This window comes from Ptychodera flava, chromosome 21 (assembly GCF_041260155.1).
Source record: "Ptychodera flava strain L36383 chromosome 21, AS_Pfla_20210202, whole genome shotgun sequence".
In the NCBI taxonomy this organism is placed as follows: domain Eukaryota; kingdom Metazoa; phylum Hemichordata; class Enteropneusta; family Ptychoderidae; genus Ptychodera; species Ptychodera flava.
The window spans coordinates 13,819,987-13,832,703 of NC_091948.1; the positions used below are offsets into that span (position 1 = coordinate 13,819,987).

The window sequence follows — 12,717 nt, forward strand, 5'->3', positions numbered from 1 at the left end:
TTCGGAAATGGTTGGCTATTCGCAGGCATAACGTAATTGTATGTCTGTCAAATATTTTCAGCTATACCTGATGTGAACGTCGGAATAATTAAGCCTGTGATTGGCAAGGAAGGTTGACCTTGAGAACGATTCCCAGTGTAGTACAACACGTTCACTGATCGCGGTACTACAGTGATAGCAACAAGTTCACTGTGTAAATTGCTAGACTACATATAGTTGGCCACATTGACACTACTGAACTATTAGGCCTATCTCTGGCTGGCAAGACCACCAAAAAAATCAAAATATTATTATCAAAACCAGAATTTCCGGGCCTGAGAGCGAAACAGTGGTGAAAAGTAGTCGCCCAAAATACGAAAGTAGCTGGCCAATTTGGCCGGCATCCGGCTAAAAATGAACACGCTGGTACTATGTGCAAATTTTGACTTTATTGCTTGGTAGCATGTAGGAAAGCAATGTGTCAATGTTAACACAAACAGTAACCATATAACTTGAAAGTACACAATAGATGCTCAGTGGCATATGGAACAAAGTAAACTGTGTTGCATTGAAATGATAAGGAAACGAATTGTCATGGTAAATAAAACAGTAAAAATGTAACTGGAAAAATACAGAGTGAATGCTCAATGGCATAAAGAACAATTTTAAGTATTCTCTGTTGTGTTGTAGTGTTTCGGAAACAATCTGTCATGCTAGAAATGAACAAGTTATTGACAGTGACATAGTCCCAACTTATAATAGTAGTATTAGTCTTGATTGGGCAGGGAAATGTGGTCATTAAGAAGTATCACTGGAGTGTATATGTTGAGATCTATGGGCACGTAGGTCTATGCCGTTGTTCCCAATTTGAAAAACATGAGGCATGTCTAAGTTATGGTTCTAAATTGTGAAAAAAAATCAGACCTCTAGCTGTATTGGCCAGCCAAGAAATACATATGCGCACAATGAGGTACAAGATGTGACGTCTTAAGGTCTAATATCCTATCGAAATTGGAGGGTATAGAACTTGTGGTTACTGAGTTATGCATATATATATGTATAATCAAGGTCAAAGGTCATGAAGGTCACGTGACATTTTGAAAAGAAATGGATTGCTAATTAATGCCTATATGCGAAAAACCAGACCTCCAGCCCTATTTGCTTGCCCAGAATTAAATATGTGCATAAGTAATGAGGTAAAGCATGTGTTGTCATAAGGTGCATGTCTATGTTATGGTTCTAAATCAGGAAAAAAAATCAGACCTCTAGCTGTATTGGCCAGCCAAGAAATACATATGCGCACAATAAATGAGGTACAAGTTGTGACATCTTAAGGTCTAATATCCTATCAAAACTGGAGAGTAGAACTTGTGGTTACTGAGTTATGCATATATATGTACAATCAAGGTGAAAGGTCATCAAGGTCATGTGAGATTTTGAAAAAAAATTGTATTGCTAATTAATGCGCATATGCCAAAAACCAGACTTCTAGCTCTATTCGCTTTCCCAGATTTAGATATGTGCATAATTAATGAGGTAAAGCCTGTGTTGTCATAAGGTCTCCCATCTTACTAAATAAAAAGGTCATAGCACTTATCGCTATCTAGTTATTGACATACACGTATATTTTAGGTAAAAGGTCAACAAGGTCACATGACATTTGGTCAAAAAAATTTTATCCTATAGTTACCCCTATATAGGAAAAATCAGACATCCAACTCTATTGGCTTGCTCAGAATTAGATATCTGCATAATTAATGAAGTACAGTATGTGGCGTCATAAGGTCTTCTATCATACCAAATATGAAGGGTGTAGCACTTGTGGTTACTGAGTTATGGACATATATGTATATTTGAGGTCAAAGGTCATCCAGGTCACATGACATTTTGTGCAAAAAATTATACCACATGCTTATCCCCATATACCAAAAATCAGACCTCTAGCTCTATTGGCTTCCCCAGAATTAGATATGTTCATATTTAATGAGGTACAATATGTGGCGTCATAAGGTGTCCCATCATTCCATATACGAAGGGTGTGGCACTTGTGGTTACTGAGTAATGGACAAATATGTATATTTGAGGTCAAAGGTGATTGAGGTCACGTGACATTTTGTGAAAAAAATTGCTAAGTTATCCCTATATACCAAAAATCAGACCTCTATTGGCACGCTCAAAATTAGATATGCAAATAATTAATGAGGTACAATATGTGGTGTCATAAGGTGTCGCATCATACTGTGTATGAAGGGTGTGGCACTTGTGGTTACAGAGTTATGGACAAATATGTATATTTGAGGTCAAAGGTCACCAAGGTCACATGACATTTTGTCAAAATATCTGAGATATCTGCGTGAGTGGATGGATATGACCCAATCTATAAGCCCCTGGACTTCATCCATGGGGCTAAAAACTGTGGCAGTGCATCGTTCTTTTTTGCAATGTGAATACGATGAGAAAGTACATTTTTATTTTATTTGGCCTCATACATGGGATTTTATGCAGAACTGACTTATAAATGGGAGTCTATGGAGAAGTGCCTTATACATGGGAGTCTATAGAGGTGTAAACTAAAAAGTCCTCTAACATGGCCAAATTTGATTGCAGTGTGTAACAAATGACGTACATCTGTATGGGGTAGGGTACTATCCTTGTGCAAAGTTTGAAAGAAATTGACCAGGGCATGTCTGAGATATCTGCGTGAACGGACGGACGGACATGACCCAATCTATCAAGTTGACAATTGCTTCTCAATGGTGAAAGTACAATGTGTATACTATGTAGTACCTGGTAGTATTTAGAAAAAGACTATCTATCAATCTAATATAAAAGTTAAAAACTGTTAAATGGAACTAACATTGTTTTGCATTAAATTGAGGAAAACAATGTCATGGCAACACAAACAGTAAAAAGTCAACTGGAAATCACACAGTAGCTGCGTCATGGCATAAAGAACAATTTAAAGTACGGTAATGTGTGTTATGTTGTAGAGTTTCACAAACAATTTGTCATGCTAGTAGAAATGGAAAAGTGCACAATTGCTGTCTCTCTTTCTTTATGTCTGTGTATTTGCAACCCTCTGACCCTGTCTGTCCCTGTTGCTCTCTCAAGTCCGACCAAACAACAAAGCCGTGGGGACTAAAAAGTTGACAACTGCTTCTGAATGGTGAAAGTACAATGTGTATACTCTGTAGTACCTGGTAGTATTTAGAAAAAACAATCTATCAATCTAATATAAAAGTTAAAAACTGTTAAATGGAAATAACATAGTGTGAAATTGAGGAAAACAATGTCATGGCAACACAAACAGTAAAGAGTCCACTGGAAATCACACAGTAGATGCGCCAAGGCATAAAGAACAATTTAAAGTAATGTGTATTGTGTTGTAGAGTTTCACAAACAATGTCATGCTAGTAGAAATGGACAAATGCACAATTGCTGATGTCTCTCTTTCTTTATGTCTGTGTATTTGCAACCCTCTGACCCTGTCTGTCCCTGTCTCTCTCTCAAATATGACGAAACAACAAAGCACAAGTAGTGTTTGATAGCATGTAGTTGCCAGGAAGTAAATCATCACGTTTACCTGAGATGAAATATAAACATCGATGTTTTTAAAGTCTCCACAAATAAATGCTATGATATATGTCGATGCAAGACAAGTATTACAAAATAATAAAGCAGCAATCAACAAAATGATGGTAAACGATTCTTCAAAGGTCACATGACAGTAGGGGCATGATTTGGCAGTATCAGACTCACTTAGCGGTTAGCCTCTGGCTTCCTAAGCTGCCTTTACTACATCCAAGAAGACACAAACCAATAAGTAAGCTGGTAAGTTGGAGTTGGTTAAACGCCATGTCGTTAAATATGGAAGAGTTTTGTACTGGAAAATGTCAACGGGGTTTTGAATGTGGATATTTTAGCCGGAAAAGGTAGCAGTTCGGCATCCATATGGCGGTGGTTTCTAGAAAAGGAATGCAAGTGTAACTTATGCTGTCGTTTTTGTACCCGTCCTGAGGCAAAGTGAATAGTACATCTATATGAGTGAAACATTGCAGGATTATTTTGCCTTAATAATCTGCCCCTAATTGCAAGAATATAGATACTTTTCACCAGGTGTTGTATTTAGACATCATAAATTACATGTGTAGTATCTATATCTGAATTGACGAAAGTTTTATGGTAAATTGATGAAAGCCGAGTAATTGTTATGGTTTTTGATAGCGTGTGACGAAGGCATCTTCTAAACAATCCTTCACTTATATCTTAAAGGGATACAGTTGTATTTCTTAGAGTTTCTCTGGCTACTCATGATGTGGTTTAGGTCTTGGGTGGTGGTGGTAATGTTATCGAGGTGACATTGAAGGTGGGTGTGTGCTCCAACAGGAGGTTTGAAACATTGATGAGGAAGTAGTCTTCCAAATCCTCAGCATCGGTTAGGAGGTTTTCCTTTTTATTGGTCTGCAAGAACTCATGTATAACGTGGTGTGATATGGTGAATGTATTACTACATCCTGTGATCTGCAAGGTTACTTGCATATTTTTTGACAGTGATGTTGATGCCTGTTTCATGTCGCAGGCAGTGCATCTGACTATTTGAGAGTGGAGAGGTTCCACTGGTCTTTTACAATTTGTGCAGTGGCACATCAGAATGGCTTTTATTGAGCGAACATTTCCTGCACTTGTTTCAGTGACAGGTTGTTCATTTTGGATCTCAACAATTTCCCCAATGTCGTCAATAGGAGTGATGATAGTACGGGAACCTATTTGTACATTTTTGCTCTCAGCAAATGACTTAGTAATAACATATTCAAAGAGGTATGACTGGTTAAGTTTTAGACTTGTTTCTCCCCAGGTATTTGCTTCAATGGACCCAGTTTTGTCACACACCGTGTATTTCGTCAGCGTCAGTTGGGTACCATCTCGTGCTGTTTTGAGTTCAGCAACTGCATTAGAGGTGACTTTGGCTCTGATAGTAACCTGTAAAGAAAGAGAACGTAAAAAATGAAGAGTTGCTGATTACATGTTTAAGGTTTCTCTAGAGTGGAAGGTGACAATAGGCACTGCATGCATATCATCAAGCTGAAAATTATATCAATTCATGTATAGAACTGGCCACTTCCATACAAGGGGATTGGTAACTTTGTAGGAAGGACAGTAAACTGTGTCAGTACATTGCAATTTGGTAGGAAGGAGGGTAAACAATAAACATATTGGAAATTGTATATTGACTGTCACTTGCAGCAATGTGTGCACTAATGGTAACAGCAATCTGACAAGAAAGTTACAAGAAACAGATTTTTGATCAAAAATGACAAGAGTACAGATGTTGAGATTTTAGGATATTTTGAATATTTCTTAGTAAGATTATGCATAGGGAGTGTACATCAAATATGAATGCAAACTGGAGAAAATTATTTTGTGACTGTAAGGCCAAAATCAAAAATATGTGATGTTGTGATTACCTGACCTACCCCAATTTCATCCCCCCGACCCTAGACTTTTTAGAGCTTCGTAAACCCGGAAGTAAAAATAATGATATGAAAAAACGTGAAACGCATGAAATTACAGCTAATTTTCAATCGGGTTTGAACCCACAACATACAGCATCAGTCGCCTAGCATGAAAGGTTTGCACTAGGAAGGAGCTCTGAAAATTATGTCTTATTATAATTAAAGTTACGTGCCCAAAGGGCGAGGTGAAAAATGCAACTGAATGATGAAATTTGTGGCTGCCACAATGCATTTTTTGCAAGTATGAGCCATGTCAAAATTCAAAAACACACTGCCCCCCGTCTATTGGGCAATTAAAAAACATGGTGACCCCCCATCACCAAAGTCAAAAACAGGGTGACCCACATGAATACATCCCCCACCACCCACCCAGCGAAGAAACTGGCCATTTCCATACAAGGGGATTGGTAACTTTGTAGGAAGGACAGTAAACTGTGTCAGTACATTGCAATTTGGTAGGAAGGAGGGTAAACTATAAAAATATTGGAAATTGTATATTGACTGTCACTTGCAGCGATGTGTGCACTAACGGTAACAGCAATCTGACAAGAAAGTTAGAAGAAACAGATTTTTGATCAAAAATGACAAGAGTACAGATGTTGAGATTTTAGGATATTTTGAATATTTCTTAGTAAGATTATGCATAGGGAGTGTACATCAAATATCAATGCAAACTGGGGAAAATTATTTTGTGACTGTAATATATATACTTACAGCTTGTTCTGTGAGTGATGTACTCAGTACGTCTTTGATAGTTACTTCTTGCAGTGATGGTGGTTGTCTGTGTTGGAATTGGAGTGTTTTCTTATTGACTGGAAGAATGCTTGCCTTCCTGTTGATTTTAACATCGAACTGTTCGTTTTCAGAAGAAGTTGTAGTTTGAGCTGAAGTGGAAAATGAAATATTGTTATAGTAGTGGTAATAAGGCTAATGTGAGTGGTCACCTCTCCAATTCTAATTATGTCATACCAGTATAATGATGGTGCAAATACAGCGATCTGATTGGTCGAGATGTGAAAAGAACTGTTGTATATTCTCAGCTTAAGCAAAACTCTGTTTATGACGTTCAACGCCAGAATTTCAATATAGTGTTATGATATAATAGCAATAAATCACACCCAGCGATGGTATACCACTTGTTTTGACCACTTCACTTCATATATGCAGTCACTATCGCTTGTGCATATAGGTCGTGAACTGGTCTAAATCTTGTGGTATACCATCACTGGGTGTGGTTTATTGCTTAAACATAAACTGGTTCCAGTGATGCTAAATATCATCTGAGTTTGTGTGTAGGAGTTGAAAGGTCTATATTATGTAACAGCACTGACATAGTGTATTGAGAATTGTGTAAGTTTTGTGAAGGAAAAATAGAGGTGACAAGATAGTCCCTGTCTAGAAAAGGTAGAAAAAGGGTGGAAATTTGATGAATTTTGTACAGATATTTGACCGTGGTATGTGTGTAATATTGGAAAAGCTGTTGATAAGGGTGTGATAGCAATGTGTAATGTGGATGGAAACTTTTCAAAATATCGTCAATCAAACTGGCATAAATGTTACTTCAAGGCAAATGTGGATATGTGTGTATGGAGGTTGTCATAGCAGTTGTGGAGGGTTAAAAAGTGTAAAAGTCAAAGGCAGCTCATGAAAAGTGGTGGAAAAAGTAGCTATAGAAACACAGCTAGCGTAATAGCTGCTAAAAGCACTGATTGCTAACATGACACTCACAAACAGCATTACTGGTTTACAGGGCTGTGTCAGGTAAAGAATTGTTTGAAAGAAAAGAGAAAAACACAGATGAATGAATCAGACTAAATTTAGCCATGGAATTTGTTTAGTTGGATTGTCACATAACAAATACAGGTTTGAAGATGGGGGAAAATTGTCAAATGTAATTCAGTGAGAACAGTGAGTCTGGATTTCCTGCGGGTTGTGAAAATTGTAGTAAAGTTTGTAATTGGATGCCAAAATATTTCGTAAATTTTGAAAGACGGCTTTCATGTCCGAAGGTGATCCCAAACTTGTGCACTACCAGTGCTGATAAATAATTATGCATAATACAAGATGATTGACTGGTTGAAGCTTTTGGATGATGTCATTTTAGTAAAGGGCTGTATTGGTGTTCTGTCGCATGTACTAAATCCATGAAGTTTCTGGTCCAGGTTCTTGTTAACAACTTGGCAAAATGAAAGGTTTAGTGGGAAAACAATGTTTACAATCGTTCAAAAAACTGTGTGAAAGTTTTGTTGCAATCTCTAAATGTTGAGAGAAAAAAACAGTGGATTGTGCTTTTTTTGCTACAAGGAAAATAGGGCAGGTTGCGGTTGATTGCGGGTGAATCAGTGAATGTCTTGTTTCTCATGAAATGAGCCAGTGATGACTTCTCGGCAGACACAAAGAAAAGAGTCAAGCAAGATATAAGGGAGGTGAAATGATGTAATTGTTGGAAAACAGGTTTTGTGTTCATTTAGTAGCGAAAATGAATGATTTATACAATAGGTTGTGCTTCGTAATAAATTGCTGGTTGCATACACGAAAGAATCAAGGTTATAAAGGGAGCATGTGGTGTTGGAAAATGACAGATGTGTACTGCACAATACGTATTTAATCTGATGATGCAACATGATTTGTATGCTGGGAGATTACCATCCTGCCACTGAGGGCACGATTACATGACTCATGCTGTGTTCAAAAATAGACATGAGCTGGAAATTGAGGTTGTAGGCGTACACATGTTTGTCATCCATGTTCGCAGTTCACGAGCGTACATTGCCATTGAGAGCTTGACAATCTAATCGATCGCGCATGAACTCTGTGACCTCTATTTACACGCAATGGACAGTGGGAAATATTCAAAAAACGCGCCACCAACAGTAACTATTCAAACCATGTGGAAAACAACAAATCCACACACTACAACCTTCTCACCCCTATTTATAATTCCATACCCCATTATCAACGAATCAGCACTCTTAGTGGCAAGGCAAAAGTTCAGATATACTTGGAATGCAAGTGCCATTGAAATCGACCGCGGAAGTCTGAAGATTTCGGAATTTTTCACTTGCTCATTAAATATTCAAATTTTAACGGTCTTTGTAATGAAAAAATAATATTTTACGTCAAAATGATAATAAATCCTTCAGTATACATGCTTTTTTTTGAACATTTTCATTGTTGAAGTTGGTATGTTTACATTGCAAGCAGTGGCATTCTCTTTCGTGTTGGCGGTGACTCTGTCGAGGCCAGAACACATGCTGTCATTATTTATGTCATTGTTCATTGTAATTAAGATGCCCCTGATTGCATGGATGCATCAAAATGACACCATTTAAACAAATTCTCCCATTTTTGAAAGCTTATTTCGGGTGTTACATTCTTTTTATGTGGTTTTACCCACCAGTATACGTGTCAATACGATCGTACGGACTGCTTTGATGTCATCTAGTGGTTGTGACGTTTGACCCTATGATCTGAAGCGATGCATTCTCATTAATATTCATGATATTTTTCTCTGGCCACATCGATTTTTCCTCTCTTGCGACAAAAAACTGTTCAATATCCTAACGTTTCCCAGCTTACATTTGGAGATTGCGTGTGTTAGCTTATACTTAAAGCCCTGACAGTAGCGATTTTGTTAGGTTTCCTGTGTAATTTTTTCTCTGGAAATCTATGGTACGCTTGGGGTTGCCTAGATACCTCTGAAACACTTTCGAAAAATACTTTCTACAATATATCTACAGTTCGTAGCGGGAAGGTTACAAGAGCAGACCTCTCAAGTTTACTTGATACCGACTTCTATCAGATATTTAAAAAAAATAAACAAGTTGCCATTTAATGAACATCACAACAACTAAACAAAAACAACCTCATCAACAATTAAAATCCAAAACGACAATGACAACAACACAATCACATCACAAAACAGTGGCCAGCAAGGAGGACACAATACATTTGATTTTACATTTTTATTACAATGAAGTGCTTCATTGCACTCAACAACACAATGAAGTGTCTGTTACTTGCATACTTCACTGGCAGAACTGAGTTTTATGTCATTCTCTTACTCTGAGCTCCTTTTGGTAGAGTTTTGGCAAGATCTGGCAGTCCTGGGTTGCTGAATACATTGTGTGTTTTGACCAGTAACTCATGTCACTTTGCAGTATTTTGTACAGTTGCATACACCTGTTTAATTTGTTGATGTAACAATGAATACTTTCAGTTGCTTGCTCTGTTTCCATGCCAACAGTTTGCAGATTCCCGACTTTCCCACTATCGCTAAAGTCAACACATTAAATTTCCTTGATAGATTAACATTTGGGAAGTTAACAGGAAACCAGTCGCCGAAAATTGAACATTTCATGGCAAAGATCTCAACTTCATGTTTGCAAAGTGGTCTGCTTGCAATCATGAGATCATATACTAGACTGAATTTGTAAATTTCATACCATTATGTAGTGTTCTGGACAAAATCTGTCTTATGAGATAACAGTGAAGCGTTTCTGTCAGGGAAATCATGAACAAACTTCCTGTGCCAAACAACTGGATCAGCATTAAACGTGTGTAACAACTTGCAAGTTGATGTAAAATGTATGACATCAGAAACGTTTAAAAAAGAGAGAATTTGGATGATGACATCAGGGCAAAGCGATACAAATGCACCAGCAGAAGCTATACATTCAAAGCTATGGTCAACACATTGTTCACAGTCCATATAGTCTCATCGCTAGCTGCCATGCACAAAGAAGGAGTTGTACCTCTCGATAGTTTCTGCCTTTTCCCACCAAGCTGTCTACGTCCCTTAGTTCCTCCCTTTTGGCCCTTCGAGTCAAGTAAATGGTGGAAATCTTTGTCACTGTTCTGTCAAAATCTTCTGACTTGTTTTGCCATAGACATGTCATGCCTAAATATCCAGTCGTATACGCTGCGGCGGCCCCAAACATCCACCAAAATTTTGTGCGTAGGAATCAGCCTTATCAAAAGGCGACGAGGTCTTAGTTTGACAAATACAGCAAGTGTTCTTCATTTTACAATCACTAAGAAGGAATCCTTCTTCGTGCACGTCAACTAGTCTTGTGAAACTAACTTTTCAATCGCGATTGCCCAGGAATCTGTACCCACGAGATGGACAACAATGGCGTGGTCGACAATCAAAAACAACTACTGCGCACGCGCAGATAACAAACCGCAATCCTGTTATTTCATTCCTCCAACCATTAGATTGCCGTCTCAAACGCCCGTGAGTTACTTGTATTTTGTATGACATAGTTCGAAAGGTGTACAGTTGTAGTTTTTTTTTTTTTTTTTGTGGATCTGTATAGCATGAACGATTCGAAGATTCATGTCATTCAAAAATTAAAGCCGAGATTCTAATTTTTGACCCTGTTTGGAAATTTTTTTTCCTATCTTTTCTTCGGTTTTGGATCGACAATACCTGGAAGAGTGTTGAATCCATTGCCAATGTGGAATCTTGTCTGCATGCATACAAATAGTGTTGGATTATGGGTAAGATTGCGTACTGTGTCTGGAGAAGTTTTATGACTAGAAAGTAAGATAAAAGTTGAGGATACCAAAAGTAAAACATTTGCACACTTACCTACGGCTTTCGCGACTGACAGAAGTGAAACTGGGGTTTTTGTTTGCGCGGCATTGGAAATGGTTTGGTGTTTTTCTGTGACGAAGCACACGGTTTCGTGGTATTCATGTCTACCAGTTTGTAATGTGAAATTGAAATATCGTCCTTTCATTTTGGGACTTTGACGTAATGATGAAACATTGTGTGGATACCCGCGGATGTTAATGTACTCCTCATCTTGTGTTGCAGTCGATGTTGATGGGGTTTGTGTGTTGTCGGAAAATCGGAGCTTCTTGCGTGGCGTGTACATCTTGGCGGAAAAGAAGTTGTACTGGGCAGTCGTGGGAACGTTGACGAACTATATAGTAGTACGACCGGTGTAAGTTATATAAATGCGCAAATAGTACTCGTGTAAACGAGGAAAGAAATTGTTGTGTGTGCGAGGGCTGGTATGTCTGACTGGAGAAGTCATCCTTGAAATAGTCTTCAGCGGTTAAATGTATGTTCTTTATGAAGAAGGCAAATGACAAATAAAAGAACCACCGGATGATGGAGTGGTATCGGAGTGATTTATGATTGTGAGGTGGTTGAAATCAGCCGAGAACCACGTGTTCCCACACGAAATCATCGTAAACAAGTGAACTACTTGTATCTTGTTGCTGTGGGAAGAAGCGGTGCAGTGCGCATCTTTGAGTTTTGTAATTTTTCCTTTACCGCACTTTGTGAGTGTGTTGTTCAGTAATACAGCATAGTATATAGTATATTGTATTTCATAGCTATTACCGAGATAACATTTGGAAAAAAATGGCAGGGAACGGTAAAAATTATCTTTAATTATGGTCAAATAAGAAACACTTCATATATGTGTCATGTGTAATTTTGGTCGTCCTCAAACGGTGACGTTGAGAAGTTGTGAAATCTTTAGAGAAAATTGTGGTTAGGTGTGGGTTGTATCACAGGCATTGAACTAAATGCAAGGAAATATTCACTGATGGAGCAAGTAAGAATAAGGCTACGTTCACAAAGAACGATGGGTGGGGGTGGAGGAATCGCGATTGAAATCTTTTTACTGTCAGACCCCGTCTATATGATCTAAATTGCGTGTGTTGTGTGCATAAAGACCATATAGTTCGTACGTTAAGTGATAAGATATTTCTTCCAGTTGAAGTCAATATGCGCCATATAGAATAATTTTGCGAATGGAAATATAATAATAGGGATAATAAAATGAAAAATATTGAAGATAATAGAGGAGTATGAAGAAATGAGCATTGTGTATCATAAAGTTCGAAAGTAGTGGACGTTTGGTGTTTATCTTTTTGATGAGAAATTATCTGAGGCGTCAATTACCGTCAAATAATTTGCAATTATTGGGATATTGCTGTACAAATAGTGTAGTACAAATTTGGTTGGAAGAATCTTGTGTGAGTTTTCTGTACTTGAATTATGATTGGACAGGCTTATCATGTAATATCAAACGATGTTTCAAAGTAATAACGTCACGGTGAGATAGTAGTTACTGTGATATTGTTAAAAACTGATGTGGAATGCCATTTTGTGCTGTTCGACAGCTCAGAATGCAACAGGTGGTGAGTGGCAGGAAATTTTCGCTAAAATCCGTTCACTGACATAATTACTGCGATATCGTAGTGG

At 37.9% G+C, this 12,717-nt stretch overlaps 2 protein-coding genes across 4 annotated transcripts in view; both read right to left on the reverse strand.

Annotated features, from left to right (window-relative positions):
• Window positions 1–12,717, reverse strand: part of LOC139121476 (sodium-dependent multivitamin transporter-like) — an 82,498-nt gene that overhangs the window by 24,857 nt on the left and 44,924 nt on the right. The gene's annotated exons all lie outside the window — the stretch shown is intronic.
• LOC139121478 (uncharacterized) lies at window positions 410–11,389 on the reverse strand. Of its 3 annotated transcripts, none has more exons than XR_011549286.1 (3): window positions 10,576–10,656; window positions 6,207–6,376; window positions 410–4,959 (listed from the first exon to the last, which is right to left on the reverse strand). XR_011549286.1 is itself a non-coding variant. In XM_070686378.1 (3 exons), the coding sequence occupies exons 1-3, from the start codon at window positions 11,372–11,374 to the stop codon at window positions 4,300–4,302; spliced, it is 1,119 nt and encodes a 372-aa protein (XP_070542479.1). In that variant the 5' UTR covers window positions 11,375–11,389; the 3' UTR covers window positions 410–4,299. The 3 variants fall into 3 exon arrangements, 1 of the variants encoding a protein (XP_070542479.1); XR_011549285.1 differs by having other exon boundaries at window positions 10,247–10,651; XM_070686378.1 differs by lacking the exon at window positions 10,576–10,656 and adding an exon at window positions 11,086–11,389.

Excerpts from the sequence above, each read along its gene's own strand:
- LOC139121478 (XM_070686378.1), bottom strand. The coding sequence starts at position 11,374 with ATGTACACGCCACGCAAGAAGCTCCGATTTTCCGACAACACACAAACC. Across the intron at positions 6,377-11,085 it reads GTCAGTCGCGAAAGCCGTAG|CTCAAACTACAACTTCTTCT; the intron begins GTAAGTGTGCAA and ends TTTCCACTTCAG. Across the intron at positions 4,960-6,206 it reads CATCACTCACAGAACAAGCT|GTTACTATCAGAGCCAAAGT; the intron begins GTAAGTATATAT and ends CTTTCTTTACAG.